The following is a 26,572-nucleotide window of genomic DNA, read 5'->3' as shown; positions in this document are numbered from 1 at the left end:
GAGCGTTTATAGGCAACTCTTTAATGAGGCTCATTTGGGGACAGAAAGATGAGGCCGGGCAGCCGCTTTTCACGTGGCTTTTTGCAGTTGAGTCCTTCAAAGAATGAAGAGTGAAATCAAGTCACTTTTCTCCTGGAAGTTTCCCTGCTGATTTTTCCCGGTTGTAAGGCTACATACAAATGTAGGAGCACATGGACGATTATAAAAGAGAAATGATATGCTGTGAGGGAGGAAATGGGACAATAAATCCCAAAACAAAACAAACAAACTATGGAAATTAAACATCCGAACCTGGGGGAGGGTGGGAGGCCACGCATTCTTTCTAGGCCACATTGCCATCCCCAGCAATGCAAGTGTCCTCAAAGGTGGGAGTGGAAAAAAACCAGACACTCAGCGGCAGGACGAAGGAGGGGTCTTGGCATCACAGCTTTTAATGTCTTTGGAATTGGGCTGGGCGTCAGGTGCCTTTCCCGGAATAGGCCAGAGAAGATAAGTCCAATTCGGTTTTCAAGGCTTCCGTCAGCTCGGTGGTCAGTAGTTGGTGGAGGGACACACCATCGTGGGCATACACCCAGCTCTCCCCGGTCCAGTCGTAGCGCTTCGGCCCACTGCAAGACACAACAGATCCTCAGGGTCTGCGCGGAGAGATGCTGACCCCCCACACGCGGCCACCCAGGCACCGGCCGCACTGACGCTCCAGCAAGTACATGTCACAAGGCAGACGCCTGTCTTGTCTCAGGGTCTTTCTTTTTTTAAACTTTTTTTTTTTTTTTAATTTTTTTTTTCAACGTTTATTTATTTTTTGGGACAGAGAGAGACAGAGCATGAACGGGGGAGGGGCAGAGAGAGAGGGAGACACAGAATCAGAAACAGGCTCCAGGCTCTGAGCCATCAGCCCAGAGCCTGACGCAGGGCTCGAACTCACGGACCGAGAGATCGTGACCTGGCTGAAGTCGGACGCTTAACCGATTGCGCCACCCAGGCGCCCCTCAGGGTCTTTCTTTTTAAGACCAAGTACACAGTGAGCCCTCTGGAACAATTCACGAGTCCTGAAAACATCTGAACCCTCTCCATGAGTCTGCAGATGACATTCTGAGCTTTTGCTTTTCCCAACTCACGTATGATATGTGCTATGTCAGAGGCGGTGGGTTGTTTTTTTTTCTTTAAAGTTTATTTTATTCTTTTTGAGAGAGAGAGAGAGAGAGACAGACAGACAGACAGAGTGTGTGAGGGGGAGGGGCAAAGAGTGAGAGGGAGACACAGAATCTGAAACAGGCTCCAGGCTCTGAACAGCACAGAGCCCGATGCGGGGCTTGAACCCACGAACTGTGAGATCATGACCTGAGCTGAAGTTGGACACTTAGCTGACTGAGCCTCCTAGGCACTCCAGAGTGTTTTCTATTTTATTTATTTATTTATTTTTATTATTTAAAAAAAATTTTTTTTTAACATTTATTTATTTTTGAGACAGAGAGAGACAGGGCATGAATGGGGGAGGGTCAGAGACAGAGGGAGACATGGAATCTGAAACAGGCTCCAGGCTCTGAGCTGTCAGCACAGAGCCCCGCGTCGGGCTCAAACTCACGAACGGTGAGATCATGACCTGAGCCAAAGTCGGACGCTTAACCAACTGAGCCATCCAGGCGCCCCCAGAGTGTTTTTAAAATTATGGCCATTTGTGTACCACTGGCATGATTTGTCCCTTACCAATATTCTTCTTCTTACTATTATTTTAGTACATTCATAACATGTGCAACCATGACCTCTATCTACCAAAACCCTTCATCCCCCCAAAAGGGAACTGTGTATCCATTGAGCAGTTACTCCCTCACAATCCTCTCCCCAGCCCCTGGCAAACATCTAAACTATTTAAAAAAATATATTTTTTTCCTTAATTCAATTTTTTTTTAAACGTTTATTTACTTTTGAGACAGAGAGAGAGAGAGAGAGAGAGAGCGCATGAACAGGGGAGGGTCAGAGAAAGAGGGAGACACAGAATCTGAAACAGGCTCCAGGCTCTGAGCTGTCAGTACAGAGCCCGACGCAGGGCTCAAACCCCCGGACCGCGAGATCATGACCTGAGCCGAAGTCGGACGCTTAACCGACTGAGCCACCCAGGCGCCCCTTCCTTAATTCAATTTTAAGCCAATGAAATGGAGAGTTCCTCCACCTCAAGCTCACCCAGTGAACAAGAGTATCCATCCATCCATTCATGCTGGGATGCTGTATCTGTGTGGGCCTGGGCGAGCTTGGGTTTTGACGTGTGGTGTCATTCCGGAGGTGCAGAACTGTGCCCGTCAGTCCTGCCTCCTCTCAGCCTAGTGCAGGGGGTGGGGGGGCAGGCAAGCCGGTGGACAGTGCTGGTCCACCATGATGCCCCAACGGGGGTGAAGCAGAGAACCCCGGGGGCCCACGAGAAGGGGCACTGGGTTCACCTGCACACTCAGGGAGCGATCTCCCGATGTCAAGACTGGGAGGAGTTTGCCAGGGAAGAGGGACGCTTAGAAGGGGAGCATCTTTGGGGGCTATAAAAACATGAAAGGTTTCTGTATTATCAACCAAATGCTGGGGTTTGAACCCTTGCCTAATAACGGAGATGAGAGGGGTAAGCCAAAAGGACGGAGGGCTTGGTTCAATATGCACAACCTGCCACGTACAAAGTATCCGGGCCACGTACCAAGAACTGACAGTCTGGACCAAATCCATGGAACACGCGCTTGGCCCTGGTCTCTGATTTGCTGCCGGAGTGCCAGGTAGAGCGTGAGAACCCCCCAGACCCCTCCACTGCCCCCCAGGGCTTGGAGTCAAGGCACTGGCGTCCCGGTGCCCACCCAGGCCTCTGCTCTATCCCGTCCTACAACTTCCCCGAGTGGGCAGGGTGGCCGGGGAAGGCCAATGTTTCTACACCCCCCAAAAAGCTGTCATCTGAAAAAAGCCCCCAAAATATCAGAAATGCAGCCCCACGAAAGATTATTTTGGGCGTGAAAAGTCCAGTGGAAGATAACCCTTTTTTTCCTTGGGGAACACAGCACCTGTGATAGTAAATGGCTCCTTGGCAGATTTTCCTTCCAGATTCCCATCAAGAATGACAGTCTAAACAAGCCTGGGCTAGGAGCCCATCACTGGCAGGTGTGTCCAAACACGAGGCGGGCTTTTTCAGCCTCCAGATACAACACGGAGGGAACTGAGCCATCACTGGGGGATCCGGTGGCCTGCCCGGTATTTATACAGCCACCGGTCCCCAAAGGTGATGGCTGCATTTGAATTGGTCCACCCAGTTTCTCGTCCAGTTCCTCCGGGGGTTAAGGTAAGCACGGACAGTTATCACCACTCTGGTGGGGGTTGGGACAACTGTTTGAGGCCAAAGAGAACAGTGTGATTGGCCCACACAGGGTAAAACATCCAACTTCAAATAAACTGGCTGGGTCTAAAAAACCAATGCAATCTGTAAGGGGCCTTGCTAGAAATGAGTGATTTCTGGGACTGTTTTTGTTAAATTATAACCTACTTCCTCGATGAGGTTGGGGTGAAGGAGGCACAACGCTTTACTTATTTTGAACCAATAATTACACACCCTTGCATGATAAACAGTATAATATTAACTGCCTAAAAATTATGTGAACATTGGGACAGGAGAAGAGTTATTTTTTTTTTTAATGCAAATACCACTGGGCTTTCAAAGAACTCCATCCTGGTTATATTTGGGCCTTTCCCAATTCACAGTGTGTGTTCTCTTTGGAAGTGCTAACGAATGGCCCAGGAAGGCTGGTCTGAGAGCTTTTGTGAGTGTCTCTCTATAACTCTCTAATAACCACCCAGACGGATCCAGATGGATCCAGACGGACGAGGGACCCTCTCTCCCTGCACGTTCTCAGGCCTTGAGATGCAGCATGGGCGGGGGGCCTACACCACAATCTTTTATTCCACTGGATTGAAAAAGGTCAGTGGGAAAGGCAGGAGGGATTCAATGCCCTGGAGTCGAAGCTTAAGAGGCTCTCCCACGTCCACAGGCCAAGCCGCCTAATTCCGTGGAGGGAATTCAACCGACTTCTAGCGGAGATGCTCAAAACAAGCTAGAGGTCAAACTTTAACCTGCTCTGAAGACGAAGGGTAACTCCTTCCAAAGCTGCAGTATCACAAGTTGGCTTTTCAAAAGGCGGGGCAATGATTTAATAGAGAAAGACAGTCCGGGCCAGGTTCTGAAAAGTTCTAAACTGTTTGCTTCCAATCTCACGGACATCTCAATATCCGCCAGCATCTCAGGATCTCAACATCCGCCAGATGATCGGTAGACAGAAGGTACAGAAGCAGAGTTGACCATCCTACAAGGATGGGGGGAGCGCGAAGCATCGGGAGAGGTGTGCTTACAAGCGCCCGCCCACAAAGTGGCGCCCCCTTTAAAGGGTTCGCGACGCCACATCGCACGCAAGCTGAACACCGCCAGATTGTGACTTCGGGACCTACCTGGATGGTGAAGACAGCCAGATCTGCTTGTTTGGGGTCTGCTTGTTGATCACATAGGTTCCTAGATCTCCACCCAGTTTAACTGTTAAAACACCACTCTAGTGGTTCAGGAGGAAAATAAAAGACAAAGTTAGCTCTTGGGCATAATTGCTTCAGACCTGGATACGGTCCATTTATACAAGCACACAATATATATACACCCTGAAGAGACGTCTTTCGTGTGTAGAATCGGCAGGTCATGTGGAAAGCACACTGCTCTCTGGGCAAGACTGTGATTAATCACAATAATCCTTGGACCTCATCCTGCTTTCTCTTACTCCCTTCGAGGCCAGCAAGGCAAGAATTATCATTATTCCCCTTTCGAGGTGAGGACACAGCCGTGGCTTGTCTGAGGTCTTACAGCTGGCAAACGGGAGGCCCCGAATCCCGCCTGCTACCTTGGTTCCCTTAACTACCAGCCAGAACACACAAGAGGGCTTTAAAAAATGCAGACACTGGGGCGCCTGGCTGGCTCAGTCGGTGGAGCATTTGACTCTTGATCTCAGGGTTGAGAGTTCAAGACCCACGTTGAGCATGGAGCCTACTTAAAAAAAAAAAAAAAAAGCCTACTTAAATGCACCAGAGAACCATGTCAGCCCAAACATCAGACAGGACAAGTTCATTACCAAAACAAGGAAAAAATGCAAGAAAGAAAGAAGTAAACTACCTGCTTTGCTTGTCTTACAAGAGCAATCATAGGGGCGCCAGGGTGGCTCCCTTGGTTAATCATCGGACTTTGGCTCAGGTCATGATCTCACGGTTCATGAGTTCGAGCCCCACGTTGGGCTCTCTGCTGTCAACACAGAGCCTGCTTCAAAAACTCTGTCTCCCCCTCTCTCTCTGCCTCTTTCCTGCTCTCTCTCTCTCTCTCTCTCAAAAATAAATAAACATTAAAAAAAAAAAGAGCGATAACGTTTGCTCTGCTAGTAGAAGGCTGACACTCCAGGCTAGTTTTATTCTCAGACCCTTCCCACACATCTCACAGGCTGCTCTCAAGGGCTTTATTTTCCCCTACAAGAGGCCTGAATTCTTTAAAAGACGAGTTGGTCCATCTTCGCTCAATAAGTGCTCATTTAAATTTGAAAACACTCTTTCAACAAAGGGGCCCTTTACTCCCAAGGTCTGAGGTCTCTTTAGAATGTGCAGGATCTTATAGCAGCAGCTACACAGCTCAGTTCCCTTTACTGGAGCTGCTGTGCAGGAGGGAGGCTCTCTCAATGCTCCCCACCCGAGGCATAACCCGTGCAAACACACGGCCACCCTTCTCTGGGCTTCTAGAGCCCCTGTCCGATCAAGAGGCCCCGAATGCTTCTGAGAACACTTTGTGTTTGGTTCTCAAACACAAAGAGCTATTAAAAAGGTAGACCACAGTAATAATAATAATAATAACAATAATAATAATTAATAATAATAATTTAACTGATGGGCAAGGGATGAAGAGGACTCTATTGGGCTATATATACATATTTTATCTTTTTTTTTTAATGTTTATTTTTGAGAGACAGAGTGCGAGCAGGGGAGGGGCAGAGAGAGAGGGAGACACAGAATCCGAAGCAGGCTCCAGGCTCCAAGCTGTCAGCACAGAGCCCGATGTGGAGCTTGAACCCATGAACGTGAGGTCATGACTTGAGCCGCAGTCAGATGCTTAACCGACTGAGCCACCCAGGCTATTTTCAATAACATTTTTTTCTGATTAAAAAAGAAACAAAAATCGCACAGACATCAGGAATACAGAGAGTGTAAATAAAATGAAAACATCAATAAAAGTAGTAACCACTAACGTCTAGTACCCCACTCTGTGCCAGGCTCGGTGTTTGGCATTTTGTGTAAAAGTGTTTCCACTGTGACCGTGACCGTCAGAGATGGGAATCATTATTCCAGTTTTGCAGGTGAGGGACACAGGGACCGGGGAATAAGGAATACTTAGGAACTGAGAGAGCTGATCTTAAGTCCAGGTCTGTGTGGGTCCCAAACAGGTTGTTCCTTACATAACACGAAGTGCTCTCTCAATCCCATGAACCTCGGATATAAGCTGTTCACTCTCAGGCATGTCTGCCAGTTTTTAAATGCATTCTGAAAAGGGCTGGGATCAAAGGGTACGTAAGTTTGTTTCTTTTTAAAGTTTATTTTTTATTTTTTAAATCATCTGTACACTCAGTGTGGGGCTTGAACTCGTGACCCCAAGATCAACAATCACATGCTCCACTCACTGAGCCAGCCAGGTGCCCCATAAGTACATCTTTTAAAATTTTTTTTCTTGAAACCCACCTTTACTATTTTCGTAGAACTACCACCTTTCATTTACTTACATGTGTCTTAAAACGGTACAATTCGGGGGCTCCTGGGTGGCTCGGTTAGTTAAGTGTCTGACTCTTGATTTTGGCTCAGGTCATGATTTCACAGTTCGTGGGTTTGAGCCCCACGTCAGGCTCTGCACTGACAGAGTGGAACCTGCTTGCGATTTTCTCTCTCTAACCCTCCCCCCGCTCTCTTTCTCTCAAAATAAATAAATCAATAAACATTAAAAAAAAAACTGTACAATTTAGTAGTTTTTAGTATTTCACAAAGTGTTTTCATAACGTGTGCAAACATCATTAATTCTAGACTATTTCCATCACCCCAAAGAGAAACCCCGCAGCCAAAAGCAGTCATTCCCCATTCCTTCTCCCCCCGTACATACTTTCATGGCTTATTCTTTTATGAGGTACCGGGCTCAGGGGTTCAAGATGTTCACTGTTTCCAGTGTGACCTATCTGGTCCTTCAATGCCCCGTCGTGCCTCCTTGTCCCCCACGATGAAGGAGGGGTAGGTGCAGAGGGGAGAACAGAGGGTGGGGTCTGAGTCTCATCAGCCCTGCCCCCTTCCTCAGGACAACATCTGTGCTGCCTCCTTCAGAGACTCCGTGCACCGATGGAGGGGCGTGGGTGCTCCCTGTGCACACCCCTGATCACTGTCGTGCCTTAGAACAGGAGACCAGTCAGGGATGCAGATCCTATTTGCTCAAAGCCAAAATCATCTCTTTCCAACTCACAACCTTTTTTTTTTTCATGTTTATTTGAGAGAGAGAGAGCACGTGCGTGAGCAGGGGGGGTGGGCAGAGAGAGAGGGAGACAGAGCCTAAGCAGGCTCTGTGCCGACCCCAGAGGGCCAATGCGAGGCTTGAACTCATGAACCCTGAGATCATGACCTGAGCCGAAGTTGGACGCTTAACCGACTGAGCCACCCAGGCGCCCCTTCCAACTCAAAATCTTCTGCCACGATTCCAGGGAACTGGCTGCTCCTTCACAAAGAGCATATTCATAAAGCAACTGTGAGATTTCTTCCAGATGCACAGGCTGCAAGCTGTCTCCCACCACCTCACCACCCCGCCGGCCCCAGCAGCTTCTCTGCAGCACCCCTGCCCCCCCCACCCCCAAGACCAGCAGCCCCAGCTGAGGCACTTCTGGCGTGGTTACCCTGACACCCCGCAGCTGGGGCCAGAGCCTGTGCGTGGGTGCCCCCACAGCCCTTCTGTGCCTTCCTCCCTGCATCTGAGCCACCCGCTTGTTAGCCGGGCACTGACCACCTTTCCTCCACTACTTTAAGCACCTTGAGTGCAGATTTGTCTTTTCTTTTTTTTTTTTTTTATGTTTATTTATTTTTGAGAGAGAGAGAGAGACAAAAAAAAGCCCGACTGGGGGAGGGGCAAAGAGAGGGAGACAGGAATCCGAAGCAGGCTCCAGGCCCTGAGCTGTCAGCACAGAGCCTGACGCGGGGCTCGAACCCACAAACAGTGAGATCATGACCTGAGCTAAAAGTCCGGTGCTTAACGGACTGAGCCACCCAGGCGCCCCGATTTGTCTCTTCACCCAAGCGCCTTCAGTGTGCAGCACATCCGTTCTCTGTGCAAAAAACCGGATGGACGCAAACCTACATCGGCGGAGGCGGGAACGGAGCGGAGGGTGACCAGGCACGGTGATAACGTGCGTGACGTTAAGGGCCAGGTTACACAAGGCAGAAGGTCTCGGCACTTGGTCCCCACCCTCCTCCTGTTCTTTGTGTGTCAGTACTTTTCCCCTGTGGAGCCAGCGGCTGTTTCCAGAGGAAACTGGCAAGAGGAGGGAAGGAGCGGAAGGAAACTAAGCTGCCTTACTGGGTCACCAGGGGTTTTAATGCTTTCAGAACCGGCCGCAAGGAGACCCGATGAAGCGGGCTTTTTGTTCATTAGCATTATTCCTTAAGGGGCAATCGGAGACTGCTTTGGGAGTGTGGACGGACTTAAATGCAGAGGAGGGCAGGGGAAGTGGGGAGGGAGTTGAAACAGTCAGTCGCTGCTGACCCGGGCACCGCACAATCAGAAGAGCCCTTGACCGCAGCGGGTGGCGGCTTATTCCTGCCAGTCAGTATCAGCCCTCCACATATGGCGGCAAAAGGAGCAATTTCCGCTGTCGCTCGCTCACTTTGTAGCAACAGACACACACGGGATGGCAGGCGGAGTCAGGCGATTTCATGTGTACGTGGCTTCCCATACTCCAAATACAGCTACCAACTTCCTCTTAAAGAGTAAGAATAATGAGCGTGTAGCATTTAAAAAATTCAATCCTAATAGAAATCGGAGAGGTGGAGGGATGTCACTCACTCTACAGCTGAAGAACCTGCCACTCCCAGGAGTTAAGCTCATTCGCTTAAGGACGCTCGCTCGCCAGGGGCGTCTGGGTAGCTCCGTGGGTTAAGCATCCAACTCTTGATTTCAGCTTAGGTCATGATCACACGGTTAGTGGGTTCGAGCCCTGCGTTGGGCTCTGCACTGACAGCATGGAGCCTGCTTAGGATTCTCTCTCTCTCTCTCTCTCTCTCTCTCTCTCTCTCTCTCTCTCTTAAAACAAATAAATAGTCCCAAAAAAATTTTTTTAAAGGACTCTTGGAAAGAAAATACAAATCCAGGATGAGAAGCTAGATGCTTTGTCTCCATATCCAATAAAATGCTGCCTCTGAGCAAGGGTCCGTGACCTGGGACCCAGAGGTGGTGTTCAGGTGTCTGTGAAAGCCCCCGCTGCAAAGCTGAAATTGTACTCATAGGTGTTCGGGGAAGATTTTCTGCGGAGAAGGCCCAGAAAAGGTTAAGAAATGTCTGGCCGCGATATGCCAACAGCTTAGTGAGTAAAGAACATGACTGCAAACCAATTCTCATCAAATTGTCAGGGGCCAGGGCTGCACCAGGCACAAAAGGAAGGTGGCCTGGAATCAACCCCTCAGAGAGCAGGGTGCTCTCTGGTCAGATTTCGCCGGTCACGAGCAGCAGACGCCACGGAGGCCTAGGGACGGGCGGTACTTTCCGCTTTGGTGGTGTCCCCTCTAATGGCAGTGCCGGTGGGGGTGAGGCCCGGACCCAGACACTGACCCCCAACATTACCCACCCCACGGACAGGAAGACGCAACAGTCAGGAGCTGCTCACGTCTCCTACTGCACAGGGAGCAAACAGAACGGACGTATTCTTGTGCCCGTCTGGATTACCACTTTGATCTGTCTACTCGGCCAGTAGCAAGCTGGGAAAATACCGATGATGCTGACTGGCATCAGTGGAAGTGTGTTTTGTTAAAGTAAGTGGGCACTGTTCCATTTACGTAGTGAATCGACACGTGTCAAATCCCTGTCATGTACTTGGCCATGTTGCGGGTGCTGGGGACACCCAGAATGGACCGTGTCCTGGCTGCCGAGGTGCTTGGTCTAGCCATGGGAGCTGATGTGTAAACAGAACACAGGGCGATCGGTGCTCCATGGAGTCCTTCTCAGCGTGCTGGGCAAGAAGGTAAGGGTGGTATCTGCCTGGAGCATCTAGGAGGACTTCCCAGGGGAGGTGATGCCCAACCGGACCCTGGGGACAGGGAAAGACGGCACCCCAACAAAGCTCAAGTAATAGTGTTACAGGTGTTCTATTGCCTACAATGTAGTTTCAATAGATTTATATGTGGAATATATAAGTTAGGTAGCGCCTGGGAGACTTTAATCAGGAATTCACACCCCAGAGTAGATAGCATTTCAAAGTTCTTCTTCTTTTTTTTTTAAGTGTCTTTTCTTTTCTTTTCATCTTTAATGTTTATTTATTTTTGACAGAGATAGAGAGGGAATGGGGAGGGGCAGAGAGAGGTAGACAGAGGATCTGAAGCGGGCTCTGTGCTGACCGCAGACAGCCTTATGGCGGGCTCCAACTCATGAACCGTGAGATCGTGACCTGAGCCGAAGTCGGACACTTAACCGACTGAGACATCCAGGCACCCCAGCATTTCAAAGTTCTTTATCAGAAGTCCCAACAACAGAGGCAGCTACTATATAAGCCTTTAGTTTCTACATCTATACTAGAGAATTTCCTAATTAGCAAATGATGTGTTAGAAGTAATTTTCCCCTGGTGAGGAGAGTGATACTGAAGGTTTTTCTGGCCAGAAAAACACAGGTGCCTCCCTTACTGGAACGGTTTACAGAAAGCCCAGAAGCTGGGTCACTCTTTACAGAGTGACTCCGCAGGGAAGATTCAGGAAGGTCCTGTGACCCACCACTGACCAGGAACACTGGCTGCCTGATTCAGGGAGGTAAACAGAATCCCGCTCCAAGAATACCGCCCCACGTGCTTCTAATGAAAACACTCGTGCAAAATACCCGAGTCACTAAGTAATCTCACTAATCTTATAAGAATGAGTGGTGGGACTGTTTCTGTGGCATTTAAAAAAAATTTTATTTCTTTTGAGAGGGGCGGGGAGGGGCAGAGAGAATCCCAAGCAGGCTCCTCCCTGTCAGTGCAGAGCCCAAAGCAGGGCTCAAACTCACAAACCATGAGATCACGACCTGAGCCAAAGTTGGACGCTTATCCAATGTCAATGAATGTTTGTATGTAAGGCCGAGGTCAGCCCGAGACTTGGTTTCCCTCTAAGTCCAGCCAGCCCCTGATGGGGAGGCCGGGGGGACAGGAGAGCTGTTAACGCCCCAGCTCCATCAGCCCACAGGCAGTCAAGCTGGGGAGGCCAGTCTGTAATGGTTCCCGAGCAACTTGCCTTCTGAGGCTGTCTGCACAGGCATTTCTAGAGCCCTACCCGAAAGATGCTGCGTTTTGAGCTGACCGCAATCACCTGGAAGGCATCCAATCCTGTCTCGCCCCGTTGCCTCTGTTTTGACCGCAAAGTCCCCCCTATCCTTACAACCAGGCTTGAAATCTTCCAGACTCTGCTACCTGCTCCATCCGGTGGAGTCCCTTTTCTGTTTCCACAGCAATATCCAACACCATTTCTATCACTTACGCCCGACAGCTGGTCGTCCTAAATAATTCCATGGTTTAATCCAAAATGCACACTTCATGACACTTCCAACTATTAATTAACTGCTGTCAAGAGGATTAACCTCCGTGGGGGATTTTCTCCTGGCTAAGAGGGAGCTGGTCCCTAAGGCCTCAACAGAATTGTAAATCCAAAGGTGGCCCCTTACTCAAGTCTGCCACCCGGTGGTCAGTCGGTGCAGAGCAGCACTGCCTTGGCTTCCGGGATCTGGGGTCACCCCAGCTGCCTATTAGGATTATCTGGGGACTGATTACAGAACTTTATTGTTGTTGGTTTGTTTAGAAAGAGAGAGAGCACTGGCGAGCAGGGGAGAGGGGAAGAGGGAGAGAGAGAATCTTAAGCAGGCTCCATGATCAGCATAGAGCCTGACATAGGGCTCAATCCCACCACCCTGGGACCATGACCTGAGCTGCAATCAAGAGTCAGATGCTCAATGGACTAAGCCACCCAGGTGCCCTGATTATAAAAACTTTAAAAAGCTCCCGTGCCTTGCTTGGGACATACTCCCAGATAAAAATCTCTAGGGGTGGGACCCAGGGTGCACATTAGAATCCCAGGTGAGCTTTTCAAGAATTTGCTTCCTGAGAGTACACCCTGACCTATGAATCAGAATCTCCAGGAGTGGGACCCAGGTCTGTGTGCTCTGAACACATCCTGCTTAAGCAGAAGTCTAGCTCAGGCTTCCCCAGGCCTGCATCAGAGGCCTCTTGCTAGACAAACATACGCCTGGGTTCTTCTCCCATTTACCTTTATAGGTATTGAGTGGAGCTTGAGAACCACTGTTTGCAAGAAGAAATAGGGCTTAAGGAGAAACAGAGGCTGTGACTTGCCCAAGGTCACAAGCCTGGTGGAGCAAGGCTGCAACACCGTCTCCAGTCTTTCGGTCCGACACGTAACCGCACGCTGCTGGGTGCTTGGCTCCCCTAGAGGGGAATTCTTTATTTTAGTGAGCTAGAATTCTTAGGGAAGAAGCAGAATAATGAAAATAAGCAAAGGGGCGCCTGCATGGCTCAGTCAGTTAGGCATCCGACTTCAGCTCAGGTCACGATCTGGCGGTTCACAGGTTCGAGCCCCACATCGGGCTCTGTGCTGACAGCTCAGAGCCTGGAGCCTGCTTCCGATTCTGTGCCTCCCTCTCTCTCTCCCCGTCCCCTGCTCATGCTCTGCCTCTCTCTCTCTCAAAAATAAACATTGAAAAAAAGTTATTACAAAAAAAAGAAAGAAAAGAAAAAGAAAATGAGCTAAGAGGTACCCCAAATGAGACATCATAGTCTTTCAGTGTGTAAGGCTTGTCTGCGAGGTCTTCAAAAAACTCTGCTAAGGAGTCCAGTGTCCTCTCTGCCAGTCTTTCGTAGGTGGTCTCATCCAGAGAGCTGCAGGGGAAACACAAACACATGCTTACTAAACAGCTCCATTTTATTAATGTCAACCTGGCTGATGGATTCATTGATTGACTGATTCACTGTAATGGCTGATTGATTGATTGATCCATTCATTGTAAGCTTTACCTCCAGCATGGGGCTTGAACTCACGAGATTCAAGAGTCACATGCTCCACTGACTGAGCAAGTCAGACACCCCGACATATTTATTTTTTCCTTAAATTAAAAAATACACGGAAAATAGTTAACATGTACAGTGTAAAAAGTTAATCAACATGAAAAAGTTTATAAGTAAACTTTTTTTCCCAAATAAGCAGCCCCATCCATGGTCAACTACGAGTAACAGTCTCTTCTGTATCTGTCCAGAATTTTATATACTCTTTTTTTTTAAAAGACCTTAGGGAGGGTCTACTATTAACATTTACTTATTTTTGAAAGAGAGAGAGGGAGAGAGACAGAGCATGAACAGGGGAAGAGCAGAGACAGAGGGAGACACAGAATCCGAAGCAGGCTCCAGGCTCTGAGCCGTCAGCACAGAGTCTGACACGAGGCTCGAACTCCTGAACCGCAAGATCATGACTTGAGCTGAAGTTGGATGCTTAACCGACTGAACCACCCAGGCACCCCTTTATATTCTTCTTAACACAGAAATGAAGCACTGTGCAGTTTTTATTTAATATATTCTGGAAATTGTTCCATATTAGCACATACAGATTTTCATGGTATTTTATGTTATTTATTGAACCTGACTCTTTCAGCCGGACATTGTGCTTATCTCCATTGCTTTTGTTATTAAGATTTATACTGGGCAAACCACAAAGTGGGAGAAAATTATTTGCACTACATGTATCTGACAGAGGGCTTATTTCCACAATATAGAAAGAACTACAAGTCAATAAGAAAAAGAAAACCCAATAGAAAAAAAGGGTAAAAAAACTTTGAACGGGTATCATTTTTAGAAAGATATCCAAATGGCCAGTGCACATATGACAAGGTGTATAACTTTATCGATCTTCAGGAAAATATACATTAAAAAAAATCACAATGAGGGGTGCCTGGGTGGCTCAGTTGGTTGGGCGACTGGCTTCGGCTCAAGTCATGATCTCGCAGATTGTGAGTTCGAGTCCGCGTCGGGCTCTGTGCTGACAGCTCGGAGCCTGGAGCCTGCTTCAGATTCTGTGACTCCCCCTCTCTCTGCCCCTCCCCTGCTCACGCTCTGTGTCTGTCTCTTAATAATCAATAAACGTTAAAAGAAAAATCACAATGAGATGCCACCAGAATGATGGTTAAAATAGAAGAGACCGGAAATATCAAGAGTTGGTGAGGAAGCGAAGCAGCCCCCAGCCCCTCTCCACTGGGTGTGTGTGTATGTGTATGTTTGTGTGTGTGTGCTCGTGTGAAAGGAGGGTCCATGTGGACACCAGTGGCGGGGAGCAGACTGGAGCAGTGCTGGGGAGCTTTGCACCAGAAGCCACTGCGTCCTCCTACCCATTGGGCTGTATTCCCCCTGCAAATAGCTGTGGCCATGTGCCCACGTCCTTCCCACTAAAATGTGAGTGGGTGACAAGCCATTTCCAGGGCTTCCATGCCCTTGTCCCTTTCTGTGGGATGGGCGGGGTGACCGGCCTCCACCGTGCAGGGGACAGTAAGGTACTGACAAGTCACAGGAAGGTGGAATAGCCTGGCTGACCGAATCACTGCACAGAGGCATGCCCACCCTGGGATGTCTGCACACAGGGACACAGACCACCGGCTTGAGCCGTTACAGGTTTGGGTCTCTTTGTTACTGAGGCTTGGCCTACCCTAATTGCTAAGTCACCCAAGAGAATGATAACAAAACTCTGGAGACAACCTAAATGTCCAGCAACAGGGGATGGGTTAAGTGAACCACGGTCGGTGTATCCAGAAAGCTTCATATTATTTCCTTAAAAATAATGTGGTAGGTAGTTGGTGACGTGGAACCAACTTATGAGTGCTGCTGCTAAGGGAGATAACAGGCTTTGTATGGGATGGGCTTCTTCTTCTTTTTTTTTTTTTTTTTGGTAAAAAAATGGTAAGAGAAAAGGAAAAAATTAAAAAAAAGGTAATATGTGCACATAGGCCTATGTCGTGTATTGAGAGAGAGGGAGGGCACGGGGAAGAGGTCTCTGATGTGCAAGGTGCTTTATCTTACCCAGGGTCGCCCAAAGTCCCCGCTGTCCTCATGTTCATCAGACAGACACTCTGCTTTTTGACCTTCACAGTCTGACCGAGGCGGTGGCTGCACAAACTCTAAAAGCCAAAGTTAAGAAGAACGTTACCATTTTTCAGTGTATTACAGTCCGTGAATGCATGGTTTCACCACTCCTACATTCGAGAGTAACCACATTCAAGTTTTCCAGGAGTAGTTCTTTCTTTCTTCTCTTCTCTTTTCTTTCTTTTTTTTTTTTTTTTAACTTATTTGAGTAACCCAACGTGGGCCTCAAACTCCTGACCCCAAGATCAAGAGTTGCCCACTCTCCCGATGGAGCCAACCATGGGGCTCCTCCAGGAAATGTTTCTTAGGAAATGTTTTCACGTTCTTTACATACGTACATTACCTGGAGTTCTCTCAGGCTCTCTCTAAGCCTGTGCTGCTCAAAATAATAATCCTGAGCCACAGGCAGCTATTTACATTTACATTTATTGGAATAAAATTTAAGAAGTCAGTTTCTCAGTTGAACTGGCCACGTGTCAAGCGTCCTGAGGTCTCGTGTGGCTAGTGGCACACAGAACACAGTCACCACCACAGGAAGCTCTACTGGGCAGCATTGCTCTAGGCGACTAGCACAGGCCAGGCAGGGAGGCGTCAGCAAAGCTCCCGGAGTCTGACGAATACAAGCAACAATGAACGGTAAGAGGCAGATGTCTGCTGATGTCCAGAAGAGAGGATCGGACCTCAGACGGGCAGGTCTCATTAACACGATCTGCAGGAGACCATGGGACCTGTTGATTGATCCCAGTCCGTAACGTCTGAGTGTCCAGGCTCCTATCTCTGAAGCAGCCAACGCTACTGATCAGCTGGAGAGCCAGATGACATAACCAGAGGAGAGTGACAGGCACCAGAGGGGACCCCGGCTGAGGGACCTGCCCCAGTGTGGGAGGGGATGGAGCCTATAAAGGGAGAGAAAAGTGATACATCTGGAGTGGAGATGATGGAGAAGGGGCCACAGGGCCTTGTGACGGCACTCAGCTGGACCTCATCCTGGGAAGACATCCAAGGGCTTGAGGGGCTTTGTGGCAAGACTCACATTCTCCAAAGGTCACTCTGGAGCACGGCTCAAGGCTGTTATTCTCATGAGCCATCAATGTCCTTGGCAAACTCGGAAAGGAAAAGACAGAGGGCATGGGGCTGAGAAGTGAGCAGACAAGGGGGAAACAGAAATGCAGAGCACAGAGGGCATGATTTGATTTGATTTTTTATTACTTTTTAATGTTACTTTTGAGAGAGAGAGTATGTGTGCATGCAAACAGGGGAGGGGCAGAGAGAGAGGAAGACAAGATCTGAAGCAGGCTCTGTACTTACAGCAGAGAGCCCTATGCGGGGCTCGAACGCATGAACTGTGAGATCATGACCTGAAGCGAAGTCGGATGCTTAACTAACTGAGCCACCCAGGCGCTCCCAGACGGCATGGTTTAACTAATTTTTTCTAATGTTTATTTTTGAGAGAGAGAGAGAGACAGAGTGCAAGCAGGGAAGGGGCACAGAGAGAGGGAGAAAAAGAATCTGAAGGAGGCTCCAGGCTCTGATCTGTCAGCACAGAGCCTGATGCGGGGCTCGAACCCACATACTGCAAGATCATGACCCGAGCTGAAGCTGGATGCTTAACTGAGCCACCCAGGCGCCCCAAAGTGGGCATGATTTTAAAAGGTTGGCTCTGAAGAAGTGAGAGAACCGGTGTGATAGCCACACATTCTAGAGTGTTCACCGTCCCCTTGGTGTTGATAGAAATGGACGTGGTTAGTCCTCATTACAATCCTGTGAGGCAAGTACTATTATTATATCGGTGATTCGCGACAGTTATGCTCTATAAAGTCACCAAGAATGCTAGATTAGTGAGCTGCTCCTAAGGGAAATACAGGCTTAGGGTACCGCTGGCCTCAGGTCACATTTGACCAACCGATCAATACATAACCTTGTTTTACATGTGCTTCTGTTTCAAGGCATCTTGTTTAAGGGGCACCTGCGTGGCTCAGTTGGCTGAGCATCTGACTTCGCTCAGGTCGTGATCTCAGCGTTCGTGGGTTCGAGCCCCGCATCGGGCTCTGTGCTGACAGCTCGGAGCTTGGAGCCTGCTTCCGATTCTGTCTCCTTCTCTCTCTGCCCCTCCCCCGCTTGCACTCTGTCTCCTCTTTCTCTCTCTCTCTCAAAAATAATAAACCCTAAAAAAAATTTTAAAGACATCCTGTTTAATATATATTTTTGATTCATGAACACTGTGCTCGGGGCCAACGGCACCGTAACTCAGGCGTGAAAGGGGCCGATCCGGGGCACTTGTCTTCTCCGCGAGGCACGTAACAGCCTTCTTGGGCTTAGACGGCACTTCAGCACTAGGCTGGGGCCGTTTTAAACGGTGAAATCAGCAACAAAATCACAACAATGCAAACAACGCGCCACTGAGTAGCCGGTGAATAGGACACTTGTTTACAGTGTGGGGGCCGAGAGACAAAGCAGGGAGTCACCCTGTTTGACCCGGGGTGGGAACATGCAAGCGGGGGCGCCTCCAGTGTTTTGCCGCTCTGCGTGCGCCCAAGCGTGACCGCAGAATCACCCTGGGTTATCGATTTGGGGGTTACAGATACATTTTATTGAGTGGGTGAATTCACAAGTACAGGACCCATGAAAAATGAAGATGAGACTGTATTTGTATTTCACAGATGAGGAAACTGAGCAAAGTCACACGGAGACACAGAGACAAGGCGCAGGAGCTGGGATTTGAACCCAAAGCTGTCTGGCCCCAGGGTCCGGGCCACAAAGGAAAGAATCGTACAGAGTTTCAGGCATGTAAGGGAAGTTTGAGACTAGGGGCTCAGAATTTCCCTCCTCTCCAGGGTCCTCTCAAGTCCTGTCATGTCTCTCTGATACCTTCACACAGCCTTCTTTTCTCTTTCATTCCTGGCTCTGATTTTTGTATCTTTGATGGCCGTCGTTGGTGGGAGGTTCGGGCTAATGCAAGTTACTCAACAGCCAGGAGTGGAAGTCTACACTCGGCTGTGTGTAATCATCAAAGGGACTGTTGCCAGAAACATCTTGCTGGTCTCGTACCCGTTCTCCCCAACCCAACATTCCCTGGGTACCTGCTTAACCATTCAGACCCTCTGTTTCCTCCTCAGGAGGCAGGGATCAGGGAAGAAGCCCCGCTCTGCTAGGGGGAGGCAGATGGAATCTGCAGCGGTGAGGGCTGTGTTAGGGGTGCTCCCCCCTGCAGCCGCCCTCCCTGCTTCCAAGCCACCTGGAGCCCTTGACCTATTGCTCTGTGATGGGTCTGCTAACCCTGAGTCTCCAGGGTTCAGTCGGTCCCTGAGCTCAGCACGGGAGGCATCTGAGGAGATTCGAGATGGTTGCTAGGCCTACAGTCTCCGGCTCCAGCCCTAGAACCGCATGACCCAAAGGAGGCCCAGCCCCGGTGAGGCCCGGCCTGGGGGGCTAGCAGGGAGGACAGCCCTCACTCCGGGGGGCCCCCCGCGGCAGAGCACAACACTGGAAGAGTGACTCAGTTCTCATCCACACTCCAGGGAGCGTGGACTGGTGTAACCACTCTGGCATCAAGTGAGTTGAACATTTGCTGGCTCCTCACGTAGCCAATGCCATTCTCGGGAATTCATCCAGAAAGGGCCTCTGTCCGTGGCCAGGAACGCCCACAACAGCACCATCCGTGCCAGCAGCGCCACGGCAGGATCACCCGGATGTCACCAGAAGGAGACTGGACAGAGTGTGATGTACTCACCCAATGGGCTACTACCCAGCAGAGAAAACGAATAAATGACAACTGTGTGCATCAGTATCGACGAGGCTCAGAGACAACCCTGAGTGCAAGGAACAAGTCACAGCGGAATAAACACAGCAAAATGTTTTTTAGGGAGACGTATGCAGGGGGTGAAACTCTAAGAAAAGGAGGGGATGCCTGACAGAATTCAGGAGAGCAGATTCCCTTCAGGGAGGCCTGGGGGGAGTGGGGAGAGCTTTCAAGGAACAAGCAATATTCTAATCTCTCTCTCGTTTTTTTAAAAATGTTTTTCGTTAATTTATTTTTGAGAGAGACAGAGAGAAAGAGTGAGGGAGAGAGTGTGCACAAGCGGGGGAGGGGCAGGGAGAGAGGGAGACACAGAATCAGAAACAGGCTTCAGGCTCTGAGCCATCAGCACAAAGCCCGACGCGGGGCTCGAACTCATGAACCGTGAGATCATGACCTGAGCCGAAGTCAGACGCTTAACCGACTGAGCCACCCAGGCGCCCCAGCAATATTCACTCTCTTCATCTGGTGGTGAAAACATGGGAGTTTGTTATTAACCTTTAAACAAGATAGATATTTTATATACACTGTTGTATGTATAAACACACAAACATTGTCTGTGGAAGACAATAAAAATGAATTTAAAGTGAATTAGGGATGCAGCCCCTGGGTGGCTCAGTAAGTTAAGCATCCAACATCAGCTCAGGTCATGATTTCATGGGTTTGTGAGTTCGAGCCCCACATGGGGCTCCATGCCGACGGTGCGGAGACTGCTTGGGATTCTCTCTTTACCTCTCTCTCTGCCCTTCCCCCACTCGTACTTTCTTTCTCTCAAAATAAATAAAATAAACCTAAATAAAGCGGGGCACCTGGGTGACTCGGTCTGTTAAATATCTAACTCATGATTTCAGCTCAGGTCATGACCTCATCATTCGTGAGATCAAGCCTCCTGTCGGGCTCTATGCTGAGAGTGCAGAGCCTGCCTGGGATTCTCTGTCTCCCTCTCTCCGCCCCTTGCCATGTACTGTCTCTCTCTCTCTCTCAAAATACATAAATAAAAATAAATAAAAAGGAAAAAAAAACAAAATAAAGTTAATTAGGGCATAACCTGCTTGCCAGGCCTAAGGTCAAAAGATCATGGGATCAAAGGTGAGGATCTTGTCCCTCCTCAAAAATTAATGTCTATAAGCCTTCCAAGGTGTGCAGCAAGGGCTGCAGTGGGGGCTTATGAAGTTAGGTCGGAGGTGATGACATTATCTCCTCCTTGGAGGGGCCTCCTGTGTGACAAGGAAAAGGCTGGAGGACCAGCTCCGTCCCATTCTCATTCTCAGTAGGGTCAGGGGCTGCATGACGGAACCAGAGGCAGCCCTGGGCCACGGAGCCGCACACTTAGATGGAAGACCTTTCTGGGGATCCTGGCTTCTGACGAGCAGCCAGAGCTAAGAACCAGCAATCAGAAGCTTAACACGCTCTACTCCAGAGCTGTGTGTGTGCAGAAGCCGCGAGCCACACACGCGTGGCCATGGGGCACCTGGAACGTGGCTGGTGGGACCAAGGACCTGGACTGTAAACCTGACACGATCGTCATTTAAAAATGATACTTGAGGGGTGCCTGGGTGGCTCAGTCGGTGAAGCGTCCTACTTCAGCCCGGGTCACGATCTCACGATCTGTAGGTTCGAGCCCCGCGTCGGGCTCTGGGCTGACGGCTCAGAGCCTGGAGCCTACTTCCAATTCTGTGTCTCCCTCTCTCTCTGACCCTCCCTCGTTCATGCTCTGTCTCTGTCTCAAAAGTAAAATAAACGTTAAAAAAAAATTTTAAAAAAAATGATACTTGAGTCAAGTTTCTGGAAAACTGAAAACATGTTTGGAACAGCTCGAGTGTGTGACTTTGTTTTTCAATGGTGAACTCTGCGAAATATAAATGAAACATTTCCACAAGCAATTCAGCTTAACATCTGAGCTGGCAGGTGCTGAAGTGTGCAAGCTGAATTTGTCAGAATGAGTACTAAAAAAGAATGCTAAGTGATTCAATGACTTTTCAGTATTGATTAAATGTTGAAATGATACCGTGAAAAGCTAGATTACATGAATGTGTTGTTGACATTTTTTTTTTAAAAAGTAAGCTCTATGCCCAACATGGGGCTTGAACTCATGACCCTGAGATCAAGAGTCACACGCTCCACTGACGGAGCCAGTCAGGTGCCACTTTGTGTTGTTGAAATTAATCTCACCTGGGGCGCCTGGGTGGCTCGGTCGGTTAAGCGTCCAACTTCGGCTCAGGTCACGATCTCACGGTCGTGAGTTCGAGCCCCGCGTTGGGCTCTGTGCTGACAGCTCAGAGCCTGGAGCCTGTTTCGGATTCTGTGTCTCCCTCTCTCTGACCCTCCCCCGTTCATGCTCTGTCTCTCTCTGTCTCAAAAATAAATAAACGTTAAAAAAAAAAATTTAAAAAAAAATTAAAAAAAAAAGAAATTAATCTCACCTGCTTGTTTTTACTTTTTCCATGTGGCTTCTAGAAAATTTAGGATTACACATGTGGCTTCCCTTCCATGTCTTTTGGACAGTGCTGGAGAAGTAGGAATGGCAGTAGAGGAAATAAGGATGGGAAGAGGCCCCCAGAAGGAAGCCAGGTCCTGATGGATTCTGGAGTGCATGGGGACTTTCGGGGCCAACCTGGGGACAGTTAACGCCTTGACAAAATTAAACATGGCGGTCCCAGTTGCCACCGTCATTGACCCAACTCTTCAAGTATTAGGGATGGATGAGGGAGCTGCGTGATAGACAAGTTCAGCAAACCTGAATAGGTTACTGTGGCAGAGGAAGCCTAATGGGTGACCCAGGGAGCTAACTACCTCCCAACCTCCCAGTTACCCCCAATCCCAGTGTGTGCCAGTGCCTGCCTCCTGGGTGCTGGCTGTGAGTTGGGCACACTGCTGAGTCAGCAGCCCTTCAGCCACTAAATGCCATCCAAAAGACCATGCGTATGTTGTCACTGTCCTAAATGAAAAACTGCTGGCAACCCTTGGCCCACACCAGCAGGGGTCCAAGTACAAGCTAGGGCAGCTCCCCGTGGGAGCGGCATAGAAGGAGAGGGGTAACAAGTGTCTGTGTTCTGCGCTGGGGCATCGTGGGACCAGCATGGCCATAACCGCCTATTTTTCCTGAGAGTCCTGGGAACCCAGTATCAAGGTCCCAACTCTGAATATTGGCAACCAATCCTAACTTGTCTTCAAACACGGCCAAAGAATAGGGCGGTGGGAAGTTCAAGTCTGAAGTCCAAATTCCAAGGGCGACTGAGTGGCTCAGTCGGTTAAGTACTGGACTCTTGATGTCGGCTCAGGTCATGATTTCACGGTTGGTGAGTTCAAGCCCTATCTCCGGCTCTGCTCAGACAGTTCTGGACCTGCTTCTGATGGTTTCTCTCCCTCTCTCGCTGCCCCTTCCCTGCTCAAGCTCGATCTCTCTCAAAATAAATAAAATTTAAAAAATAAAGTCCAAATTCCAGAGCTCCACAGGTAATCTGAGTTGGATTTCACCTGCCTCCGTCCGCGTGGACAACCCACCCGGCATTACCAGCCACTCAAGAGCGGATGTCCGTCTGCTTTCCTCCCCCAGGCAGGCAGGTTCTCCTGCGGGAATACCCTCCTCTCCCTCCCTGGCCATCTTCAAGACCCCGATTAAACACCGTGTCCATCCTGCCCTGCAGCCTTCCTCAACCCCACAGCCGTTCTTTCAGCTTCCTCCTTTCCAGTCTGGGGAGTTACTGGGTCAGACGCGCCTTTGCATTCCCCAGGGGAATTAACTTTCAGTGCTGAAGACTTTATATATGTTAATCCAAAGTAATCCTTACACCAGTTAGGCTAAATGGGCTTTACCCTTTAAATCTCTTCACAGAAAAGGAAGCCAATCCTCAGAGAGGTTCCAGATCCCCAGAGGTCACACAGCTCCGCTGAATCGAACCAGAATTTGGAACGCAGGCCCGGTCATTTTCCAAAAGCTCTGCTGCTCTAGCTACTGTACTCCGCAGCCTTGACATTTCCACCTCCCTTGAGGAAGCATTTCTTTCGGAAAAGCCCGTGCTTGAAAACATCACCCTAATTGTGTGTGTGTGTGTGTGTGTGTGTGTGTGTGTACATATACTATTATATTGGTACTATTATACTGTACTGCTTTATTATTTTTTAAAATTTATTTGAGAGAGAAAGAGAGGAGCAGTTCAGGAGCAGAGAGAGAGAGAGAGAGAGGGAGATAGCGAGAATCCCAAGCAGGCTCTGCGATGTTAAGAAAGGAGCCGGATGTGGGGCGGGAACTCACAAACCAAGAGATCATGACCGTATCAAGAGCGGGCCACCGACTGAGCCACCCAGGCACCCCTGTACTATTTTATTCTATGTATATATATTTATGTGCCATACTGATATTGTATGTCACACACATATATAGGTATATTACAGTACCCAGTGCAGTGTACAGTATCGCTCAAATTGAAGTTCTCGAAAAGCAAAGGGGCGAGCTTGGAGACAACCACGGCCTCCGAAAGCGGATCTGCGGTCCCCTGCGTTGCGTTCCCCCGCAGCTGCATGGCAGGATACTGCCCCTTCCACCCGAGAGCAGAAGCCGGTGCAAATGCGACCCCGGGAAACAGAAGGCTGAGCGGGCGGCACCGCCCTGGGCAGCGGGAGCCGCGCGCTCCGCCGCCGTCCGGCCCCCCCCACCCGACCCCCGCCGAGCGCGTCCCCGGCCCGCGGTTCCTCCGGAGCGGACGGGGCGCGCGTGCCCGGCGCGCGTGCCCGCAGCGTCCACAGCGTGCGCGGCCTCCCCCCTCCGGCGTGCGGCCCTGAAGGCTGCGCGGCGCGGGTACTCACAGCGTGGCTGGGTACGTGGGCTGCGGCCGTCCGGACTCTCAGACCCCGGCGGCCGTAGAGCGGGGCGTCCCTCTTCGGCGCCGGGGCCCCCGCGCGGGCCCGGGCTGAGCCCCCGGGCGCCGAGCGGGCCAGGAGGCAGGCGGCGGCGCGGCGCCCGAGCGTCCACATGCTGCTCCCGCAGTCCGCGGCCGCTCCGCCCTCCCGCTCGGGGGACGCCGCGGCGACACCTGGTGGCCACCGGTGGAAGGCATCGCGGCTCGGCTCGGCGCTCAGGTCCCCTCTTCTGTTGGCTGTGGGAAATGGCCCAAGGTTAGACCTCGGGAAGAACTTCCCAGCGCGGTGCTACCTCTGTTTCACGCAAACGGAGAGCGCGCTTCTTGCAGAGCACACAGCTTACCCCTTAGGCAACACAGTGAATGCGTAACCAAGGTCCCTGGTGTCGCAGACCTAGTGACCTGCTGCTGATTTCTAGCCAGGAAGGATTTGAGAGCTGCAGTCTTGCCGCGAACTGGATGGGGTGCAGGTCTTGAAGCCGCTTGCCCACAGCAGGTTATAGCAGTTAGGAGCGGGCAGACAGGAGAGGGATTGCCTGGTTTAAAAGCGAACTCTGTACTTTCCGGCTGTGTGACCAGTGCACAGGTTCATTAACTTCTCTGTGCCTCATCTGTAAAATGGAGTTTATTAAAGTTTCTACTTCTTAGGGTTACTTTAAGGGTAAAATGAGTTCATCTATGTAAAGTGTATTTTTGTGGGGGGACAAGCCCTAGACCCTGCTAAGTGTATGGTAAATATTAAGTTGTTAATACACCTTAAAAGACATTTTTACTTTAGTATGTTGCAAAGGAATACAGATTGTGAACGTTTCTTTCATAGCTTATATATGCTTGAGAAAATGGCAAGTGCGCATACCAGAGAATGTCATTTTTATGGGGAAGATAGTGGGCAGAGGAGATCGATAGTTGGCGCTAAAGTTTTTCCAAAGCCTCCTTGGTACTTTGTGAATAGTGGAGGTAAAACACGTGTAAATGTGTGGGACACTAAATGACAAGGTTCAAAGAGGAACCCAAACTATCAGATATCAGCATTGAATGGGAGAGTATATACAGGCAGGGGTGGGGACAATCAAGGAAGCCTTCATGGAAGAAGTGGCATTTGCACTGGGCCTTGAAAAATAGGAGGGGTGGGATCTGACAGGCTATCAGAGAGGTTCTTTTGGATGAGAGATACTGTCTTTCCTTCAGTTAACTCTAAGTCCTTTGTTGAGCACCTGTTATGCCTATTCCAGGCGTGGAGAGGCCATGTCCCCCCTGTAAATGATCTGCAGATACATTTGAAAGTTAAAACGAAGTGAGGGTTGGGGGGGGGGTGTGTGTGCTGGCATCTAGTGGGTAGAGCCCAGGGATGCTGTTTGATAACATGCTACTGAGAAGATGGCCCCATGCAACACAGAATTATCCAGTTCAGAATGGTGATGGTGCCAGGGCTGAGAAGCCCTCACTAGAGCGAAGGGAAGTGTTTTGGTTAGTAGCCCCAGCCCCCGCCGCTGTTGCACTGATAGTGAGGCCTTTCTCACACCCTCACAACTCTATTACATACTTGGGGAGTTGCACTAGTATTCGCCAGTGTGCTTAGCATGTTCTGGCATACGGGAGACCCCGGCACGTGCTCCAAGTTTTGCTCCCTGCGAAGCGGATGTCACTGCCCTGTCTTTGCAGCCAAGGAAGCAGGCTCCGGGTAGCAGAGCAGAGAACATGAAGGCCTCACAATCTGTGCTGAGGTCAGACTGAGAAAGAGACACCTATGATTTTGCTCATATGAGGAATCTCAACAAACAAACCCAACGAATAAATAATCAGAATCAGACCTGTAAACACAGAGAACTAACTGAGGGGCAGGGTGGAGGGGGGGTGGAGGTGGAGGGATGGGCAGAATGGGTGAGGGGGAGAGGAAGATCCAGGCCTCCAGTAATGAAATAAGTTACCAGAATAAAAGGCACAGCACCGGGAATGGAGTCGGAGGTACTGTGATAGCGATATATGGGGACAGACGGAAGGGCAGTGGTGAGCACAGCGTGACGTTTAAGCTCTTGGAATCACTGTGCTGTACACTTGAAGCTAATGTAACATTGTTAACTACACTAAAAAAAGTTTTTTAAGTTTATTTTAAGAGAGAATTATAATTTATATAATTCATTCTTTAATTTAAAATTTTATTATATACATTTATTAAATTTTATATATTTTATAGATAATACCTAAATAATTTATATACAGTAACTTATATGCTAATGTGTGTATATTGCATATACATTTTGTCTATGTGCTTTCACATAAATATATTTTATATAAATTTCATGGTTTGTATTATCAATATATCCTTATATGTGTATTTTATGATGTAATATGTATTGCAAATATAGATAAGTTATATATAATTATATAATCACTCTAGTAGAATCAGTATTATATAGTTATTATATAAACATAGTGTTCGATAATTGGTATGTAGTTATTAATTAACATCAACTATATACTCAATATGATA

At 49.2% G+C, this 26,572-nt stretch overlaps 1 protein-coding gene across 1 annotated transcript; it reads right to left on the bottom strand.

The window, feature by feature from the left end:
• Positions 1-24,248, bottom strand: FXN (frataxin). The gene is made up of 5 exons (XM_003995383.6): positions 24,029-24,248; positions 15,364-15,461; positions 13,062-13,182; positions 4,465-4,562; positions 1-608 (listed from the first exon to the last, which is right to left on the bottom strand). The coding sequence occupies exons 1-5, from the start codon at positions 24,194-24,196 to the stop codon at positions 458-460; spliced, it is 636 nt and encodes a 211-aa protein (XP_003995432.2). The 5' UTR covers positions 24,197-24,248; the 3' UTR covers positions 1-457.
• Between the last annotated feature and the right edge of the window lie 2,324 nt (positions 24,249-26,572).

This window comes from Felis catus, chromosome D4, assembly GCF_018350175.1.
Source record: "Felis catus isolate Fca126 chromosome D4, F.catus_Fca126_mat1.0, whole genome shotgun sequence".
In the NCBI taxonomy this organism is placed as follows: Eukaryota; Metazoa; Chordata; class Mammalia; order Carnivora; family Felidae; genus Felis; species Felis catus.
Note: the sequence above shows the minus strand (reverse complement) of the source record. Positions and strands in the feature narration are given on the sequence as shown.

Coding starts and splice junctions, on each gene's coding strand:
- FXN (XM_003995383.6), bottom strand. CDS start 24,196: ATGTGGACGCTCGGGCGCCGCGCCGCCGCCTGCCTCCTGGCCCGCTCG. Junction 13,183..15,363: donor GGGACTTTGGGCGACCCTGG/GTAAGATAAAGC, acceptor TTTCCCCTGCAG/CTCTCTGGATGAGACCACCT. Junction 609..4,464: donor TGGCTGTCTTCACCATCCAG/GTAGGTCCCGAA, acceptor TGTGTCTTGCAG/TGGGCCGAAGCGCTACGACT.